The sequence below is a fragment of the Aythya marila genome (genome assembly GCF_965140915.1).
Source record: "Aythya marila genome assembly, chromosome: 4".
Classification (NCBI taxonomy): domain Eukaryota; kingdom Metazoa; phylum Chordata; class Aves; order Anseriformes; family Anatidae; genus Aythya; species Aythya marila.
The window spans coordinates 76,848,321-76,868,524 of record NC_139045.1 but is presented as its reverse complement, the minus strand read 5'-3'; the positions used below and the strand labels follow the sequence as shown (position 1 = coordinate 76,868,524).

At 63.6% G+C, this 20,204-nt stretch overlaps 1 protein-coding gene across 7 annotated transcripts; it reads left to right on the top strand.

Moving 5' to 3' along the window:
* Nucleotides 1–355: 355 nt before the first annotated feature.
* Nucleotides 356–19,115, top strand: LOXL3 (lysyl oxidase like 3). Of its 7 annotated transcripts, none has more exons than XM_082759205.1 (15): nt 356–512; nt 8,217–8,538; nt 9,067–9,230; nt 9,959–10,233; nt 13,336–13,395; nt 13,647–13,866; nt 14,175–14,355; nt 14,587–14,741; nt 15,539–15,712; nt 16,234–16,396; nt 16,615–16,858; nt 17,290–17,405; nt 17,502–17,638; nt 18,140–18,251; nt 18,470–19,115. In XM_082759205.1, the coding sequence occupies exons 2-15, from the start codon at nt 8,229–8,231 to the stop codon at nt 18,541–18,543; spliced, it is 2,385 nt and encodes a 794-aa protein (XP_082615331.1). In that variant the 5' UTR covers nt 356–512; nt 8,217–8,228; the 3' UTR covers nt 18,544–19,115. The 7 variants fall into 7 exon arrangements, with proteins under 7 accessions (XP_082615331.1, XP_082615330.1, XP_082615329.1 ...); XM_082759204.1 differs by lacking the exons at nt 356–512; nt 15,539–15,712 and adding exons at nt 5,923–6,047; nt 15,859–16,014; XM_082759203.1 differs by lacking the exon at nt 356–512 and adding an exon at nt 5,923–6,047.
* Nucleotides 19,116–20,204: the final 1,089 nt, after the last annotated feature.

Sequence of the window (20,204 nt, the reverse complement as noted above, 5' to 3'; positions counted from 1 at the left end):
TGCCCCTTGGTCATGGGGCGAGGAGGAGGCTGGGTGGCAGAGGGACCCGGGGGGTTCGGGCAGCCCCTGTCCTTCCCCGTGCCTCACCGGGATGCGCTGCTCCACGCCCGGGAGCTGCTCTGCGGGGGTCTGCAGCCCGGTCCCCGTTCCCGGGTCCGCCGGGGGCTGTGCCGGGAGCGCGGTGCTCGCGGGGCGGGGGCGCAATGCCGGGGACCCCGCAGGGAGAAGGCCGAGCTGGAGGCCCCGTGCCGGGGTCCGGTGCCGGCCCCGGAGCGGAGCCCCCCGGGGCAGCGGGGCCCCGCCGCGGCCGGATCCGTGCGGGGCGCCGGGCCGGGGCCGCTCCGCGCGGGCCGGGGCGGCGGGGCCGGCCCCGGACACTGGGGCGCTGCGCGGGGCGGGCCGGGGCGGAGAGGGGCGGCTCGGCTCGGCTCTGCTCGGCACGGCCCCGCCGGCACTCGGCTGGACGCTCTCGCCCGGCGCCGCCGCAGCCGCGCAGCCCGTGGGGACGAGAGGTACGGCCCGGGGCCCGGGGCGGGCAGCGCGGCTCGGGACCGGCCCGGAGCGGCGGGGCTGGGCGCGCCGGGGGCGCGGGGGGCGGCGGGCGCGGCGCTGGGCGCGGGTGCCTGGGGCGCCCCGCGTGGCCCCGGGGCTCGCGGCGAGGGGCCGCGCGTGGGAGGCTTCGCGGCTCGCGCGGGGCTCCCGGCGCGGTGCGGGCGCCGGGCCGGGGTCGCGAGGCGCGCTGCAGAGCCGGGCGGGGGGCGGCCGGGCGGCTGCCGGCGCGGGGGATGAATGGGGGCTGCGTGGGGCCGTCCCGCGCGAGGGCTGCGTGACTGCGCGGGACGCTCCAGCTCCGTCCCCGACCCCCGGTTCCCCGGCGCGGCTGCGCGGTGCCGGCGGGACGGGCTGCCCCAGCCGGCGGCCGCACGGGGGGTGCCCCGCGCCCGGTACAGAAAGCCTGCTTTGTGCGCGGTGCCGGCGGCGCCGTGGCTGGGGGAGCTGTGCCATGTTCGCCGTGCCGCGCGGCGGCGTTTGGCGGGGTGCAAAGGTTTGTGTCCGGCTGCGGCGTGCGTTCCCCACGCGCTTGCTGGGAAGGGGAAGGGGAAGGGGAAGGCGAAGGGGTGCCCGTCAGCCCCGGCAGGTTAGCGGGGTGCTGCCTCGGGGCTGCGCAGCCACGCGTAGCCCTGAACGTGCTGAGCAGCGCCTGCCTTCAGGAGGCTCGTTTGCTGAGCTGTGGTTTACAAAGGGCGGTGGAGACTCAGGATTTCCATGAAGATGGAATTTGCTTCTTCGCTGGAAGAGAGGAAGGATGAAGGGACGCAAGGCGTGAAGGCTGGAGGGCCTGGGCACGTCCTGCATCCTCCCAGCTGCTCTCCAGAGGAGTTGGCAGGCAGCGGGGCAGGTCTCCTTGCTCTCAGTAGCTCTGAGATGGCTGGTTCCCTGCCCTGCGGTGCCTGCCCCCCCCCCTGGACCCGTGGTTTGCATCCTAGCCTGGCTGGGCTGTTGAGACTGTGGCCAACGGCTACAGCATCTGCACATTCCTTTGGGGTCTTCCCCTCCTGCCTGCCCCTCCAGAGCCCAGAGGAGCCGAGAGCAGAGTTGGCAACCACCTCCCTGCTGTGTCTCGGGGAAACCCAGTGATGTTAGGAACTGCAAAGAGCTGCACTGTGTGCTGCCCTGGCTTAAAGGCTGACAGCAGAACAGGGGACATCAGACAGTCCAAAGGGCTCAGGACTGCTTGAACCAGTGGGCTGGACCTGGTAAGTGCACTCAGGTGCTCTGTCCCCAGCTGGCACTCAGGACAGCCCCAGTGCCGGGGCGTCTACAGCAGTGTCCCCATCACCGCCTGGGACAGGGACACGCAGTGGGACGGCGGGGACAGGCACGCAGCCTTCTTTCTGGTCAGCCAGTGACAGCGAGCCCCCAGCCAGCCCCACCAGGAGGTGGTGGTGTGGGGAGGTGTCACTGAGCCTGCCAGTGTGGTGGGGCTGCCGGGGTGACCCTGGGGTGTTCCTCGGTGCCACTGGGAGCAGTTCAGCTGGGAGCCCTGCAGCCCCTGGACTTCGCTGTGCTTCTCCTGTGCCTCCTATCCTGCGGGGTCCCTGCTGGCAGGTCCAGCTGGTCCTGCCCCAGTGAGGCGGGGCTGTCACAACCCTCGGCTCCAGCACCCCTGGGCTGCTGGGAAGCAGGAGGACGAAGGAGGCCAGTCCAGGCAGCCAGGATTGCGAAAGGGCCGGTGCGGGAAGCCAGGCTCTGGCCTGTGTGTGCTGGGGCCCCAGGGAGATGGGGAAGGAACAGAGCCCAGTGCCTGAAACCATGGGACCTAACAGACCTTCTCCTGCCCCTGTGCTGGGGACATGACCCTTTGCTCTCAGGGATGTCCCGGCATGGGCCTTGTCAGAGTGTGATCCCATCACCTCTTGACCTTCCCAGTGATGGATAAACAGAGGGAGCTGCTTCCTCCTTCTGCTGGCAGGCTTCCCAGGTCATCGGTCATTTGCTCTCTCTTCTCCGAGTCCTTCCAGTCTGTCAGTGCCTGCTTTGCTGCACCTCCCTGTGCATGCCTTAGGCCTCCTGTGCAGCACTGCTGAGAGATACCACTCCTGTGGTGCCACCCCAGCCTGGCCCTTCCCTGCTGCTGCTGCCTGGGACCTTGTCCCCATGCCATGGAGGTGACCTGTGCTTGGCTGTTGGCATGCATGAGGACCCAACACACCGACCTGCTCTGTATCTGCTTCATCTGCTCCTTCCCAAGCCTGTTTACTATTCACTGAGGTTTTTCTGGGGCAGACCAAGGCCTGTCCCAGTGCCTGGTGGGTTCTGAATAGCACAGCCTCGGAGCCAACATCCCCATACTTGGGGTTCCCCCGCTGCCACTGCTCGCTTCTGCTGGTACAGCTGAGCCCCTGGAGGGCTCAGCCCCCATGCTGGGGGAGCAGAGCCATGCTGAGGGCACTGGGGCTAGGGAGTGCAGCTCCTGTGGGGCACTGGAGCCCTTGTTTGCTGGGAGGGGCAGAGTGGTGGGGCTGGTTTGGAAGCAGGTCAAGCAGTGCCACAGTTCCTGCTGCCACATGGAGCTGCCCTCAGCACAGAGGGGACCCTGCAGCCGGGCTGGGGGTGTGGATCCTGTGGTCTCGGCTCTGTCGTGCACTCAGGTACCCACAACCATCTCCATCCCTACTGTTTGCCAGGAAGGGGCTGGGGCCTCGCACATGCCTGGCTGGGACATTCCATGAGACAGCAATGCACCCTTGTGACCAAGAAGGCCGATGTTATCCTGGGGTGCACTACAGCGAGTGTTGCCAGCAGGTCAAGGGAGGAGATCCTGCCCCTCTACTCAGCCCTGGTGAGGCCACACCTGGAGGATAGTGTCCAGTTCTGGGCTCCCCAGTACAAGAGGGAGATGGAGCTACTGGAGCGAGTCCAGTGGAGGGCTACAAAGGTGATGAGGGGACTGGAGCATCTCTCATATGAAAAGTGGTTGAGAGAGCTGGGCCTGTTTAGCTTGGGGAAGAGGAGACCAAGAGAAGATCTTATCCATGTGTATAAATATCTTTTGGGAGGACAGGGCCAGTCAAGAGGCAACGGCACAAACTGAAACATGGGAAGTTCCAGCTTAATATGAAAAAACATTTCTTTATTGGGAGGGTGAAAGAGCACTGGCACAGGTTGCCCAGAGAGGCTGTGGAGTCTCCTTCTCTGGAGACATTCAAAACCCACCTGGATGTGATGCTGCGCAACGTGCTCTGAGTGATCCTGCTTGGCCGGGGGGTTGGACTAGGTGATCTCCAGAGGTCCCTTCCAACCTCACCCATTCTGTTATTCTGCGTTTCCTGAGGTTTCCTGGGCAGTCACAAGGACCGGGGCTGCTCTCCAGCATCTATGGCTGGTGCTTGCTGGGGGCCAGCCCATCCCCCCAGCTGGGTGTGTGTCCGAGCCCCATTCACCTGCCAGGGGAATGCAGGAGCGCCTTGCACAAAACCCCTGTCAGAGAGGGGACTTTGTGGCTGCAGACAGAAGCCAGCAGTGGGGTGCCTGGGGCCCTGGGGCAGGCAAGTCTGGGCAGGATTGTGCCCAGCTTCTGGGTAACAGTGGCAGCCAGGGCACCCATCCCTGTCCCAGGCAATTCTTGGCCCCCGACCCTCTCCACAGGTGTTGCCTGTCCATGCCCCCAGCTGCCTGCACATCTGTTCTCCAGTGGATGTGTGAGGTTCATGCTGATCTCTGGTCCTTAGGAGCAGAGCTAGCGTCCTCCCTGACACCCCTTGTACTGCTGCTCGCATCAAGCATCCCCTGTGCTGGAGGGGTGGCAGCCCCCTTGCTCCCAGCAGGACCAAACAGCCTGTCCCCTCACGGCCTCCAGCAGCCGCAAGGAGGCTGGACAAAGGGGTGCCCCTGCCTCTGGCCAGAGGGAGAAGTGAGGGCGATGCCCCCTCAGGACTCTCGCTCAGGTAGATCAGCCCTTCCAGGGTGCAGGCAACCCCCAGCTTGTCTGTGCCTGCCAAAGAGCCCCTAGCCCTGGCACAGACCTCATGCCTGCAGCAGATCCAGCCGGCAGGACTGTGGTCCCGTTGGACTGAGTCAGCGGCTGGCCCTCTGGTTGCAGTGATCCAGAGACAGGAGCTGCAGGGAAGGGCCCAGGCTTGAAATCAAGAGATGCTGAGTGCAGATCTGCCCCGTTGGAAGCCTGTGGGACTGTGCCGCAGCTGCCTGGGGCAGGGCGGGCAGGGGGCTCCCTGTTTCCACAGCAGCACTTGGGTCCGGGAGCAAAGCTTCCAGTGAGCAAGGAAATGGGGCAGTGTCACCATGCTGGAGGAGCAAATGCACTGCTGGCATTTAAGAAAGTGGAAAAAATGATCTGGACAACGCCAGCCCTGTTAGCCCAAGGTCTGTGACACCAATCCTCAGAGTGCATTGCGAGAGGGAGATGTTACAGGAATGGGAAAATGGCTCGTTTTTCCCGCAGGGAGTCCATGCTGCCAACCTAACCGTGCTCCTGGATGCACGTGGGAAGTGCTGCAGGCTTGTGCCGACCTCACCAAGGGCAGGGGGCAGAAGGCAGGGGCTGAGGACAGGCTGAGCTGAGGCAGCGGGAGCAAGTAGGGAAGGGGACGCTGGAGCCTCTACAGAGGACAGCGGTGACCCAGGAGCAGTGCAGGCGGTGACAGCAGGACCCCTTCAGTGAGCTGTAGTTAATACAGAAAGGGGTGGTAGGATTTAAGCAGGTTCAGAAGCAACTGAAGGACTGTGAGGAAGACAAATCCACAGAGAGCTTTTGAATGCAAAGACAGGGGTGGCTGAGCTGTGGGCACCACAACAGGGAAGCAGCAGAGCATCCCCGCCCTGTCCCAAGGCACTCCTGCTACTGGCCTTCTATGGCTACAGACAGACCGAGCACTTTCCTGGGTGCTGTGTTCTGGTCTCTGATCCTGCATGCTCTGTTCTTGCCCTTACATTTCCTTCTAGACAAGGGTATGGTCTATGTGATGCCGTTTTGCCAGGCCACCCAGGTCTGTCCCCATCTACACACTCTGCCCATTTCAGTCTTTGCAGACTGTACCAGGAGAGGACTTTTTTTCTCCTTCAGACATGGTTTTGCTTTTGAGAAGCATGTGATCTTCACCAGAGAGCCCACTGAATGGTGACTTTCCAGTTGTAACCACATTTTAGTTACAGCAGGTGTCCAGTTTTAATCCACTTAGCAGAAGGTGCACTGATTTTGTTGAGTGCTAATCATTCATTAAAAGGTCATGCAAGATGAATCGAATGCCTTCCAGTCTCAGCCTGTTGTATCAACACAGTTACTTCAATTAACCAAACTTGTGATCTCATAAAAGGTCACACCAGCTTTGTGACATGGACTATTTCTGCAGAACTGTGGAGACTGGCATTAATTGTGCTGCTGCCCTTTAGTGTTGTATCGGCCCCGTCGCAAAGCAGCCTGGAGCTTGCCTGCAGTCAGCACCAGCAAAGATTGCCTGCCTCGTTCAGTGCAAGTGCGGGGGAAGCTTTAGCTCCACATGTGCTTGCAGATTCCACAGTCTCCCCAGGTAAGTTAAAATTAGCACTGAGAGGGCCCAGACTTGCTGGCAAGCACTTGTGTGTGACGTGTGGCGCAGCGTAGCCCTGCAGATTTACATTGCTTCAGTTGGGAAGGACAGGACGTCCCCTCTGACTGATGCACAGAATAAGAAGCGTTTTATTACTGCTGTGAGATGTTAAACTGATCCCCTCACTGCTTTCTAGACAGAGCAGAAACACGACTGGAGCACTCCTGCCCTGCCTGCCCCCGCTGGCAGAGCTGGGATGGCCCTTTGTGCCTGCCCTCCCCTTTCTCCTGCCTAACAGGCTGATTAAAAGGTTCAGCAAAGCATTTTCCTGCTGCCTGCCCACAAATATGCTTCCTGCTGGGCTTCACTTTGTTCTTGCAATGCCAAAGCAGGCAGCTGAGGCACGGGTAGCCCAGAGCCAGCCACTGCAAACCCAAGGGCTCATGGGGCGCATTCCTGACCCCCAGTGCCTGGTGCTGTCCCCATCAGTGCTGCTGTGTCCCCCACGTCCCAAGATGTGACAGAGGAAAGAGCAGGGCCAGAGTTGATGCGATTGCCCCACAGGGGTCGGCGTCTTCCTGCTGCAACGTCTGCGCTGGCCGTGGAGCAGTGCTGTTGGTCCCCTTGCCATCGCCCTCCCTCCTCGCATGTCCCTGCAGGCACTGGGACTCGCTGGCACCGTGCTGGTGTCCCAGCCCGAAGGGGCAGGAGGCAGCAGGTGTCCGGGGCAATGGGCACAGGGAAGGGTTTGTCTGCCTGTCCCTGCTTCATGTTCAGGAGTCACTGGAGGCTGGAGTGGTGACCTGGAAAAGAGAGGCATGACAGAGCAGGAGCAGGGCCGATTCCCATAGAAAACCTATCCCATGGGTGGACACGGGGCTGTGGGTCCGTCCCTGAGCCTAGGCTCTGTGCTGGTGGCAAGGCACAGGGCGATTGTCCCAGTGCAGCACAGGGATGTATCTCGCCCCAAGAAAGGGGCTCTGACAGCTCTGTGGCCCCATCAAACCAGCACGCTGGAGCTGCGAGGGAGCAGGGGATGGGGCGCACGGGGCGGGGGCTGGCAGAGGAAGTGTGCCGGCACCATGGGGCTTGTCTGCGAGAGGCACAGGCCCGAGCAGGAGCATGCGCAGGGCTTGCATTTGCTTTCCCTTCTGCATAGCCCTGTAGCTCGACATCAGCCTGAAATCACCCCAGCCTTTAGGTGACTGTGCTGGACCTTATTTTTTTAGTTATCTAATGACAACCTGTGTGAGTGAGGCATGTGGGATGTGCTCCTGGTGGGTTTGGGTGCTGGGCCTGTCCCAGGAGGGGCTCCCAGGTGGAGGGGGCACTGTGCAACGGGCCGGCTGGGGGCAAGGTGTGGGGCTGCAGCCCTGTGGCAGGAGGCTCGCTGTGCCTTGGTGCTGTGCCGCCAAACACGCCGCCAGCCCAGCCTGGAGCAGTGCTGGTGCTGCCTGCACAGGTATGCTGGTCCCAGGCTGCGCGGCGCTGAGAGGGTTAAGGTGGTCCCTGGCGGCAGACTTGGGAATAGGGTGAAGGAGGTTTACAGAGAAACGTTTTCACCATTGTTTGTCAACGAGGCTGGTGCAGGAATACCGCATCTCCCACAGGTATTCTCAGGGAACCACAAATGTTACTGAAGGGCTGGAGAAAATGCCTCACAGGGAGAGATGTAAACGGCTCTGGTTGCGTCGCTCCTGACAGTGGGCAGGAGCGTGGCTTGGCAGCCCCTTGGTCAGCAGCTCTGGCCCCGGCTGCTGTTCAGCCGGTGGCGCACCGAGGTCCACTGCCAGCCCAGCCAGGCTCCCCCCCATTCCCTGGCCCTGTCCCAGCACCTCTGCTCCAGCAGCCGGTGCCCCTCCTTTCTGGAGGTGATGCACATCTGCTTGGCACATCTGCTGTCGTTCTCAGCGCGGGAAATGTGAGCCAGCAGCACAGCGGGGCGAGGGGCCGGGGATGGCGGGCAGCGGGGCTGGGGGGCAGCGGGGCTGGGGGGGCAGGCAGGCGGTGGCCAGGGGCTGTCCCCGGCTGGGGACGGGACACACGGGCGTGCTGGCACCCGGCAGAGCTGTGCAGGAGTGGGGGGCTTCACCTCACAGCACCGGGCCGAGCTGGCATTGCGGCACGATGCGGTTCTCCTGCTTGCCCTGACGCTGTCTCCCCACACAGGGCCACGCCGCCATGGGACACCACAGCACGTGGACGTGGCAGGAGCTGCTGGTGCTGCTGGGGGGGCTGTGGCTGTGGGGGGCCAGCGCCCAGCCCACCCCTCCGGGCCCCACGCGCAGCCCCACGCCCCAGCTGAAGTTTCGGCTGGCTGGCTACCCACGCAAGCACAACGAGGGCCGCATCGAGGTCTTCTACAACGATGAATGGGGCACCATCTGCGATGACGACTTCACGCTGGCCAACGCTCACGTGCTGTGCCGGCACCTCGGCTTCGTGGCTGCCACCGGCTGGGCCCACAGCGCCAAGTACGGCAAAGGCGTTGGTAAGAGGCGCAGCCGTGTGCTGCACGAGGCTGGTGTGGGGGCCAGCAGGACCCCATGTCTGCAGAGTGCCTGGCAGCGTGGATGTGCGTGTGTGTGTGTGCCTGCGTGTGCGTGCATGTGCAAAGCAGACTTGGAAACTCCACGTGTGTGTGTGTGCGTGTGTGTGCATGTGTGTCCCCAGCACTTAGGGAGGATGCACGCACTATGACAGTGGGCTGTGCATGCCCTGGGTGGTGCAGGTGGCTGCAGCGCTGTGCTGCTTAGGACATGTGCAGAGGGGCAGCAGGCTGCGTGCAGGCGAGATGCCATACAGGCCCCAGGTGCTGTAGAGACTCCCTACCAGCTGCTCCCACACTCAGGCTTTCCCTCGTTGCATGTCTGGCCCCAGCTTTGTGCCAAGGGAGGGCTGCCCCAGCCTCATCTCCATGTGCCTGCTACATGTCTGTGTGGCCTTGGCACCTTCCCTGCTCCTGGGGGCTGCTGCGTGGGCTTGGTTCCCTCTCACCTCTGGCCCTGGCATGTGGCAGGGCGGATCTGGCTGGATAACGTGAATTGTGCGGGAGGTGAGAAGAGCATTGGGGACTGCAAACACCGTGGCTGGGGGAACAGTGACTGCAGCCACGAGGAAGATGCAGGAGTCATCTGCAAGGACGAGCGCATCCCAGGCTTCAAGGACTCCAATGTCATTGAGGTGAGGGTGCTGTGTCTGGGGCGGCCCTGCCTGGCTTTTGACCTCCCTGCCTGGCTGGGGGCAGCTTTCTCACTGCAGCCCGGCAGGCACCTGCGTGCAGGACCCGCGGTGCCCTCCGTCTGTGCCTGCCAGTGGGGAAGAGGGGCTGCGATGTGCAGCCCTGCAGCAGGCAAATCCTGCCCCACGTGGAGTGCAGTACTGCCACGGCATCCCCTGGGCATCCCCTGGGCATCCTGAGCTGCTCCTTCCCTTGTGGCTGTCCTGTGCCCCTGCAGACTGTATTCCCCTGTCTCCTGTCTGCCAGGGGCCCTGGTCCCAGACCTGCTGCTGCACGCTGCACTCAGCTGGCATGTGTGGCCGCTCCCCTCTATCTCTTTTCCAGGCTGTTTCTCAGACCACACCTGGGGTGTGGGGACATGGCGCAGCTCTGGGCATGCACTAGCTGGGGTCCCACCAAGAGAGGGGTGCTGGAGCCATGTCCTGCAGGCTGTGTCCAGCATCCAGTACCCTTTGCTGCCGTCCTGCCCTGGGAGGGTGCCTGGGCTGGGGTCTGGATACAAGGTTCTGAGGTGAAGGGATGGCAGCACTGGCTCTCCTGGCTGCAGTCCTGGAAATAGACCTGAGGGACCAGGGACAGGGATAGGTACTTGGCTACCCTGGGCCATTGGAGATGGGACCGTCCTGTCCCTGTTCCCTGCATGGGTCTGGGGACCCCCCCCCTCCTGCAGGGCATCCTTGGGCTGGCAGGGAGCGGGGTGCCAAGCAAGCCTGGGGTGACCCCTGCCCTGCAGACAGAGCAGAGCCACGTGGAGGAGGTTCGCCTGCGGCCGGTGGTGTCAGGGGCCCGGCGGCGGCTGCCAGTGACAGAGGGTGTCGTGGAGGTGCGCTACAAGGATGGCTGGGCACAGATCTGCGACGAGGGCTGGGACACCAAGAACAGCCGTGTCATCTGTGGCATGATGGGCTTCCCTGCAGAGAAGAAGGTGAACAGGAACTTCTACAAGTGAGTGGGGCTGGCAAGGAGTCCCGTGTGGCTGGGGTGTTGGAGCAGCACTGGGGAATGCCAGGGGCAGTGCTGGGGGGACAGTTGGGAGCTTGCTGTTGGGCATTGAGGCTCCCCAGCATCCCTCCCGTCCCTGCAGTTCACCCAGCCCTAGCTCCATGGGCCGTTTGGGCACTAGCTAACCAAGCTGGGGGTCCGTGGCACGGCTTGGGGCCACCATTCTCCCCATGCACCACTGCAGAGCCTGACCAAGAGGGCAAGTTTTGCTCCCTGGCAGTGGTGCACCTCCACATTTCCCTCTCATAGGGAGTGAGGGGGTCCCTGTGCCCAGGGTGGTTTGTCGTGAGCCAGGCAGGGATGCTGCCACAGCACTGTGACTCAAGGGAGGGGTCCGGGTGTGGGTGCGTTGCCCGCGGTGCGGTTCCCAGCACTGTGCGCACCCCTCACCACACAGCCAGGGTGTTGCTCCTGCAGGCGGTTGAAGCGCGCAGCCAGGACAAAGGGACGGAGCCCAAGGCTGGGCAGCAGGTAAGGGGCTGGGGCGCCCCGTCTGCTGAGCCCTGGGCAGCGCCGGGCTGTCCTGTCCCGCCAGTCTCTGCAGTCCGAGCGGATCCTGGCATGAGCGGATCTGGACAGAGCAGCCTGTGGTGTGCTGGGCAGGAAGAGCCCACTCCAGTGGGACCTTTCTGGGTGCACTGGGGTCCCCTGTCCCCCATGAGAGATGCTCTTTCTCCTAGGCTGCTGGTGCCCCAGGCCAAGCAGCCTTGTCCCGCACAATGGGCAGGGTCTGTGTCTGCAGAGCAGACCCACTGTGGGCAGGGTCCTGGTGGAAGTCATGGGGAGGGCTGCGGTGCCCTGTGCTGCAGCCCTGCGGGGACAGGGAAGCCTCGGAAAGGAGCTCTCTCTCCTGGTGGATAGGGAGAGTGGACTGCAGGAATGGGCTGCTTTCTGCAGAAAGTGGCAGTGGGGAAGCTGGAAAGGCTGCGCACTTCCCTATTCCCCGTGGGGTGGGATGGCGCGGGCATTAAAGTGCTTGCTCAGCAGTGCTGGTGGTGCTGGGCACCAGGGCAGTGGGCATGGTGGTGCTGGTGGTGCTGTGCACTGGGCTGATGGTCGTGGTTTGGTAGGTCTTGTCCCAGGTGCTGCACCTGCCCGGGATCTCTTGCACCGTCTGCCCACTCGCTCTTGCTGCCATTCTGCCTGACCCCGGGGACAGTCTGGCTGCCCTTTCCCTCTGGCCCTGCACTGCTGCTGACGGATTTGGCAGTGGGTGCAGAGACCCAGGCTACTTCCAAAGCCATCCAAAGTCCATCCTCCTTGGGCTGTTGCATGGTACCTCTCGCTTGAGCCCATCATGTGGAGAAGCTGCTCTGCCCCTGCCCTGCTTCAGCTCGGTCCCACCATCCCCGTGGTGCTGAAGGTGCCCCATGTGCTCTTGGCCCATCCCAAGTCCTTCACTGTGACCTCCTAGCACTGTGTCATCGATGGACACCGTCCCCAGCTCCTGTAGCTCTGCCTGTGCTGGTGGTGGGAATCCAGATGGGGTCAGCCTGTGGGGGTCTCCTCAAAGCCCCACTCACACATCCCTCTTGCTGCAACTTGCTGCTGCTGCTTTGTCTGGTTGGTGCCCTCTACCTCTTTCCCACTGAGCAGGCATTATCCACGTGGCACTGGGCAAAATGCTGCGCCACGTCTGTAAGCAGCGATCCGCTCCCTTTCCTCTGCCTGCCACAGGAGCCAAGCTCTGGTTTGCCTGGGCTGAGCTGTTCAGGCTGCACGTCTGCAGCCCGCATGGGGTGATGGTAATGGGTAATCCCGGCTGGAAGAGACCTCGGGGTTCTGGTCCAACATCTCCTGCAGCGCTGTGGGCTGGCTCAGGGCTTCATCCAGCTGGCTTTTGAAAGACAAGGACAGAGATCCCACAGCCTTGTAGACTCTGCTCTGATGCTGAGTGACTCTCATGGGGAAAGTTTTCCTTACATCTAGTGTGACCCTCTTCTTGCAAATTTTGCCTGCTTTCACTTGTGCACCTGTCATTAGCAGCCGTGAAGAGCCTGGCTCCGGCTTCCTGACAGCCCTTTGTGGGTGCAGGTCGGGGGCTGCCTGAGCCCCAGGAGCCAAATCATCACCAGGCTGCAGCAGCCCAGCTTCCCATTTCTCTGCCAGTCCCTGGCTGTCCCGGTGCTGTCTGCAGGGCTCGCTCCACTTTGCTGATATCTTTCTTGTATCAGGAGACCCAGCATTGGGCACAGGATCTACCTGTGGTCTCAGGAGTGCTGATGGGTGCTGATGTCCTCTGAACATTTGTGTGAACCCTTGTCCTGACTGTCGTGCACTGTGTCACGGGGCTCACCGGGCTGCGTGGGCTGACACTGATGTGCTGTAGGCTGGCAGGACAGCTGCCAGGCTTGGTTTTGCCTTATCCCTAGTTTCTGGGGAGCTTGCAGTCCCCTGCCCTGTTTTGTCACTCTTTTCTCCTGGTCCCTGGGGATTTGGCTGTGCTCAGCGTCTTCCTCCCCACCAAGCAAAACAAACCATTTTTGGTGTGTGTGTGGGGACACACAACACACCAGCATTCTACGGTTTTCTCTGTGCTGCTCAGTGTGAACCCAGGGTACTCCCCGCGCTGAAGTTGGGTGCGGTGAGCTCGCAGAGTGTCTCACCATCCCCATGGCTTCGGGGAGAGCACTGTCCACATGCACCGCTAGCTTGGCGCCGTGCTTGCTAGGTGTCCTGCTCCCCTTGGAGCAAAGCACAGTGACGTTGTCTGGTGTCTGGATGAGGACAGGGGCATACCTCACTTGCACCTGACAGATCAAATCATTGCCACTGGTGTTTGATCTTCTGCTGTGTGTCAAAGCAGCACGGGATGTTGCTGCATCTGTCACAGTTTCCTGGCGGGATGTGGGCAGGAAACTGCATCATTGCTGTGGAGGGCAGTTGTGTCATATTGCTGGCAGCAGATGATGCCATTGCACCCACGCATGACACGAAGTGGATGTGCATGAGGATCGCCAGGGGCACGTATGCCAAGCTCAGTCTCCAGGGAGAGGTGACAGCCTGGGGGCCCGGGCTCCTTGATGGTTGTTTTCTGTTTTCCAGGCTGGCCTCCAAATCTCAGCCTAAACAAAAGCGCAGGGAGGACGTAGGGTCCAGGAAGAGGTAAATGGCTCCAGTGGGCAGCCCGAGTGCCTGGAGCCCTGCTCAGCGCTGCTGGAGCCACGCGTGTCCCTGTGCTGCTGGGACAGGGGCAGGGCTGGCAACTGGTGGGCACCCCCGGGGCACAGCGCATCCCGCCGGGGACGGAGCCAGGGGATGGAGTGAGGGGCAGGGACGGTGCAGCCGCAGGGGGGGCAACCACTGACACCTCTGCTCCCGGTGGCTGTGCTGCAGGCTGTGCTCTCTCCTTGCAGGCTGTTCGCGGAGCGGCAGCAGCTCAACTACCGCCTGCACTCCGTGTCCTGCACGGGGACGGAGGTGCACCTCTCCATGTGCACCTTCCAGTTCTACCAGGGCAACACCTCCACAGCCTGCGGGGCCGGCATGCCCGCTGTTGTCAGCTGCCTGCCTGGGCCCCTCTTCACCTCTGGCAGCACCCACAAGAAGAAGCAGCGCCAGCAGCAGCAGGGCCAGGTGAGCCCTGCAGGGTGGCTGTGCGGTGCTGTGGTGGCCCACAATGGCCACTGCCCTGTTGCAGGGCTCTGAGCCCAAGGCTGGGCCAAGAGCAGGCATGCGGTGTCCCTGGGGCAGGAGGTGGGGACAGCGTTCTGTCCCTGCACGTCACAGCCACCTCTGTGCTGCACTGTGCTGTGCCGTGGCACACCGCTGTGCCATGCCACACTGTGCTGTGCCACGTTGTGCTGCACTGTGTCTGCCATGCTGTGCCACACTGTGCTGCCCCACGCTGTCCCCTGCCATGCCCTGACCCCATTGCCCCGCAGCTGCGGATCCGGCTGAAGGGAGGTGCGAAGGCCGGGGAGGGTCGCGTCGAGGTGCTCAAGAGCAACGAGTGGGGCACAGTCTGCGATGACCGCTGGAACCTGCTGTCAGCCAGTGTGGTGTGCCGTGAGCTGGGTTTCGGCAGCGCCAAGGAAGCCCTCACTGGGGCACGCATGGGCCAAGGTGAGGGTTCTGGGCCAGGCATCGCTTTCAGATGGCCACGCTGGGCGAGCCACAGCCAGGCCTGTCGCTGCAGCTGCGGGCAGCACGTGGTGCAGGGCTTGTCCGGAGCATCCCGGGGGACTGCAGCCGCTCGGTCCTTTGGGGAGGGCAGGGCTGTGCCGGAAGGGGAGCAAGGGCAGCTGCGGTGAGGGATGGTGCGGCTGGGCGCTGAGCCCCACAGCTTCTCTGCAGGGACAGGGCCTATCCACCTGAACGAGGTGCAGTGCCTGGGCACCGAGAAGTCCCTCTGGAGCTGCCCCTTCAAGAACATCACGCAGGAGGACTGCAAGCACACAGAGGATGCAGCCGTCCGCTGCAACATCCCCTACATGGGCTACGAGAACTTGGTGCGTGTTGTGGTGGAGGCTGCACATCCGTGGGGTTCCTGGCATTGGGGCCACGGAGTGGGGGGCTGAGGGACCACGGCGGTGCCTGTGTCACCTGCTGAGCCCGGGGAGCCCATGGGACCTGACATGGGATGTCCCCTTGTCTGTCCTGTACTGCACCCATTGTTGTTTCCTCCCGATCTGGGGAAAGGGCTGCCCAGGAGGGGTTGGGGATTTCTGGGGACTGGAGTCCCAAACTGCCCCTGTGGGTAGGGTGGTGGAAGGGAGGCCCTGGGGGCTCTGAGAGCTCTGTGGTGCCCCCTGCTCAGTGGTGTGGCCAGCTGCTCCCTGGTGAAGCACCTGAAAAAAAATCGCTGTGGGCCAAGCAAGAGAGATTTTTTTTTAAACTGATGATGAAATGAGCAAATGGAGCAGCACCTTCCTTTGACCTAGCGTCTCATTTCATCCACTTTGGGCTTTTTAACCTTTTTAACACTCTCACGCTTGTCATTTCTGAAATGAGAACACATTTTGAAATGAATTGTTTTCCCTGCTTTGGTACACACTTCCTAAACCCACAAAGTTTTGGCCCCAAAAGTGCCATTTTTGGTGAGCTCCCAGCTCACCAAAACTTGTGCCTGGCTCTGCTCAGCTCCTGTCTGCTTCCTCCTTCATGCCGTGCCGCCCTGGCCCCGGGGTCCGTCCAGGTGCTGCCGCGTGGCCCCGGCTGCCTGGGCAGGATGCAGTGTGGGACACGGCCCCAGCAGCAGGAGCATCGCTCATGATGCCGATGACGCTGCCACTGCCTTTCTCTGCAGATTCGGCTGAGCGGGGGTCGGAGCCGCTTCGAGGGGCGGGTCGAGGTGGCGGTGGGGGCTGGCGACGGGGACGAGCTCCGCTGGGGTCTGGTCTGCGGCGAAGGCTGGGGTACGCTGGAGGCGATGGTGGTCTGTCGCCAGCTGGGTCTGGGATTCGCTAACCACGGCTTACAAGTAGGTGCTAGCGCCAGCTTGGCCAGGGCAGCGAGCCGCCACCACCACTGCTCCGCGGGGACGGGGATGGGGACACGGGGACGGGGACGTGGCGGGGGGCAGTGCAGTGCGGGGTGCACGCTCACGGCCCCAGGACTTCCCCACAGATCCGCCTAGCCGGCGGGAGGACGGCGTTCGAGGGCCGCGTGGAGGTGAAGCGCGGCAGTAAGTGGGGCACGGTGTGCAGCGATGGCTGGACCACCAAAGAGGCCATGGTGGCCTGCCGCCAGCTTGGCCTGGGCTACTCCCTGCACGCGGTGACGGTAGGTGCCGGCGGGGAGGCGCCTGGTGATGCCCTGGCAAGCACAGACACCGGCGCTTCCCTGATGGCCCCGGGGCTGAGAGGGGTGATGGGACGTGGCCCCTCTGTGCCATAGGACCTGTGGGGGCAGCTTGAGTGGGTGGGCAGGGAACACCGAGGCAGAGTGCGTCTGAGCCGGGTCACCCACAGCATTTGGCCCAGCCTGTCTCACCCACCCCAGGAGACGTGGTACTGGGATGCCAGCAACGTGACGGAGATGGTGCTGAGCGGTGTGAAGTGCGCTGGCCACGAGATGTCCCTGAGCCACTGCCAGCACCACGGCAGCAGCCTGAGCTGCAGGAACACGGGCACGCGCTTCGCCGCAGGCGTCATCTGCTCTGAGAGTGAGCGCTGATGGGGACTGCGGGCACGGGGCCGTGGGGTCAGGGGCTGCAGAGGCAGAAGCTGTGGGCAAGGGGCTCCACAGGTGGTGGGTGCTGTGGGGTCGGCCTGTGCCAGCTGATGGGGGGGGGGGGGCTATATGTTCACCTGGCTGGCTCAGCCCTGCTTGCACTGCGCAGCAGTGTGTCCAGCCGTCCCTGAGCCACTGCCTGCTCCCCAGCCGCCTCCGATCTGCTGCTGCATGCGCCGCTGGTGCAGGAGACGGCGTACATCGAGGACCGGCCGCTGCACATGCTGTACTGTGCCGCCGAGGAGAACTGCCTCTCCAGCTCAGCCCGCCTGGCCAACTGGCCCTACGGGCACCGCCGCCTGCTCCGCTTCTCCTCCCAGATCCACAACAACGGCCGGGCCGATTTCCGCCCCAAGGCTGGCCGCCACTCCTGGGTCTGGCACGAGTGCCACCGGTGCGTGCAGGGAACGGCTGGGGCTGGGGCTGCGGGCAGCAGGAGGGCGGTGGTGCTGCTGGTGGGCAGGGGGAGGGTGGTGCCGGGACCCGTGTCATTTTCCCCAGTTTTGGCTCAGCGGTGTTGGGGCTGAGGGTATTGGGAGCAAGGACGGGGCTGCAGGCTGTGCAGGGGCTGAGCCTCCCCTTGCCGAGGCCACCTGGCTGGGGCCAGCCGTGTCCCATCCCAGGGCAAGGCTGAGCTCTGCCCTAGCCCCACAGTGCTGTGGCCTCAGAGCAGGGGCTGTGGGGACCTTCCCAAGCACTGAGGGGACGGGCAGGTGTGGGACCTGTCTCCTGCTTGCTCTGTGGGTTTCCTCGGCTGCTGCTTCCACCTCTGGCCCTCCCTGAGGGTTGCAGTGGTGCAGAAGGGCGTTGCGGGCTCTCTCACAGGCACTACCACAGCATGGACATTTTCACCCACTACGACATCCTGACTCCCAATGGCACCAAGGTGGCAGAGGGCCACAAGGCCAGCTTCTGCCTTGAGGACACAGAATGTGAAGAAGGTGGGAACCGCAAGGCTGTGGGGCACTGTCCCTGCCGTGTCCCCCCTGTGCAGGGGGCTGCAGCAGGGATGAGCCGTGCTCTCTTCTTGCCTGCAGATGTGGCCAAGCGGTACGAGTGTGCCAACTTCGGGGAGCAGGGCATCACGGTGGGCTGCTGGGACCTGTACCGGCACGACATCGACTGCCAGTGGATCGACATCACTGACGTCAAGCCCGGCAACTACATCCTGCAGGTGCTGCAGCTGTGCCCCCTGCCCCTCTCACACCCCCTGAGCAGTACTGCCTGGGACATGCTGGAGAGCCCACCCAGCGCGGGCTGTGCCGTGGGGCTAGGAGGGCTCTGGAGCTTGCCTCTGCTCCATGGTCCTCAGCATGCTGCTGGCCCTTCTGCGGACAGGGTGCCTGGCCCCAGGAGCCACGGCACAGAGGGACTGTGCCTATCCCAGGGCCTGGAGTTGTGCAGGGCTCGCGTGGAACCCGCTCAGGCTTGCTGCGGCCTGAAAGCCATTTCCTGCCCCAAGAAATATTGCTCTTGGGCACATGGGGCACAGTGACAGGGCCACCAGCTCCTCAGAGCCCTCCAGCACATCCCACTGCGGCCAGGGAGACAGGGCCGTGCTGGGGCCGTACCCCGGGCAGCTGCTATGCTGGGCTGGGAGGGCCAAGCTGACATGGTGAGGGGCTGCAGGGCCTGGGGCAGGGGCCCACAGCGCCTCACTGTCAGCGCCCCACAGGTCGTCATTAACCCCAACTTCGAGGTGGCAGAGAGCGACTTCACCAACAACGCCATGAAGTGCAACTGCAAGTACGACGGGCACCGTATCTGGGTGCACAGCTGCCACATCGGTAACGGCCCAGGGACACGGCACGGGCTGAGGCGAGGGCACGGTGGGGCTGGGGGTGTCCTGGGGGGGACCGAGACAGAGGCAGCAGAGGCTGGGGGCAGGCTGGGGGCACGGGCAGGCATCGGGGACAGGGGCTGGGGTGCCGGGGGTGGCTGGGGAAGGGCGGAGGCGCTGGCGGGACAGCACTGGAGCTGACAGCTCTTGTCCTCTGCCGCCCAGGCGACGCGCTCAGCGAGGAGGCCAGCAAGCGGTTTGAGCAGTACCCGGGCCAGCTGAACAACCAGATCTCGTAGGGCCCAGACACAGGAGCCCCGGGGAGATGGGCATCTCCCTCCTCCGCCCCACACGTGCAGGAGGAAGCTGGTGGGGGGCTCACCCCCAACACCTCCGAGCCCTGCACTGCTCTGGGGGCTGCCCAGGACTCACCACCGGGGAGCCAGGGCTGGAGGCACCGGCGGCCCGGGGCACTGCCCCAAACACTGGCCGGACGCTGCGCCCCCTTCCTGGGCTGCGGCACCAGGGCACGGTCCAGGGAGGCCCCACGCCTCCTCCTGCTGCACCGTGCTCCCCCCGCTCCCCGTCCCCACCACCCCACTGCACCCCCTCCTGCTCCCCCAGCCCAGTTCCTGTCGCCCTGAGCTGCCTTCTCTTGGGCTCTGCCCTCTGCTGGCACCAGGACCCTCTGCCCACCTGGGGACCGCCCCGCTCAGGGCCAGCCTCTGTCATGCCCCAGGAGCCCCTTGTTCCCCAGGACGCTGTGGCCGCCCTGCACCGGCAGTGCTGCCTCTGGCTGCCCAGCAGCAGCTCCCACTCTCATTCCTTAGTTGTAATTTTATTTTCTTGATAAAGTTGTCTGTTCTATTTCCTCAAGGGGTGCTGGGTCCTCTCTGGGGTGGAAAGAAGAGCCTGGTAACTCGGGGGTAAAGCACGGCCAGGCTGTCCGGCACGGTGTGTGGGAGCTGCCCCCGCACAGGGGGGAGGAAGGGGCTGCCGGAGGCTGCAGCAGCGGCACTGGCCCCACGCAGCCCCACGGAGCTGCTGGAGGCCCACAGCAGCAGGAGCACATGGGGCCACCCTGGCGCAGCATGGATGTGGTGAAGCGCTGTTTCCCCTGTGCCAGATGCAACGCAGATGTCATGTAGCAGGAATCCCAAGCAGCATGACCTTCCACCAGCCCCGCAGGGCTGTGAACCGCAGGGAGTGCAAGCTCACAGCAGAGCTGGGCTGCCTCGATAGGGAGCAGCCCCACAGGGATTGACATGGATGGAGCAGAGCCCCACGGAGTCAGGGAGACTGCGCACACATCGGGACACCAGACACGTGAAAGGGAGAAAGACAGCTCAGTTGCTGCAGCTCTTGTCCTTCAGCCAGAGGCTCTGGCCCTGTGTCTGAGCAGTGCAGAGGAGCAGCTCCAGGCTCTGCTGGGGGCAGACCAGGGGAGGAGAGGGGCAGCTGGCACCGGGCAGGCCCTGGCTCCAGCACTGGAAAGCGCTGCGGTCAGCGCTGCCGGAACAGCTATGCAAGAAACGTCTGTGCTATTTCCCCTGCGAGTGGCTGCCCCTCCCCACGGCTGGGGCTTGCCGGGGAACAAATTCCACTGGTGAGGCCAGGGCCAGCCTGAAAGGAGGCCTGTTCTCCGCGTGGGAGGCACGGGCACGCAGGGAGCAGTGCTTTGAGCCGCCTTCTGCCGCAGCACCCCCAAGGAACTGTGCTTCCTTCATCACCTAAAAATGACGGGTGCACGAGGGCTCAGGAGCCCCTCCACAGGCACGGCCTGGCTGGATGCTTGCACTCCTGATGCTGGAGCGGGGCCCTGATGCAGCCCCTCCGGCCCCCCAGCCCCAGCAGCTCCCTGCCTCCCACAGCTGCTGGCAGGGGCGCTGGGGCTGGAGCGGAGCAGGGCTCTTCCAGGAAGGCGAGCACAGCCTGGGCTGCTCCTTCCCAGTGCAGACAG

What these genes read in the sequence shown, in the direction of transcription:
- LOXL3 (XM_082759203.1), top strand. Translation starts at nt 6,018, where the DNA reads ATGTGCTTGCAGATTCCACAGTCTCCCCAG. An exon ending in GTCTGGCACGAGTGCCACCG is followed by an intron (nt 16,859 to 17,289) that starts GTGCGTGCAGGG and finishes GCTCTCTCACAG; the next exon opens with GCACTACCACAGCATGGACA. An exon ending in CCGGCAACTACATCCTGCAG is followed by an intron (nt 17,639 to 18,139) that starts GTGCTGCAGCTG and finishes AGCGCCCCACAG; the next exon opens with GTCGTCATTAACCCCAACTT.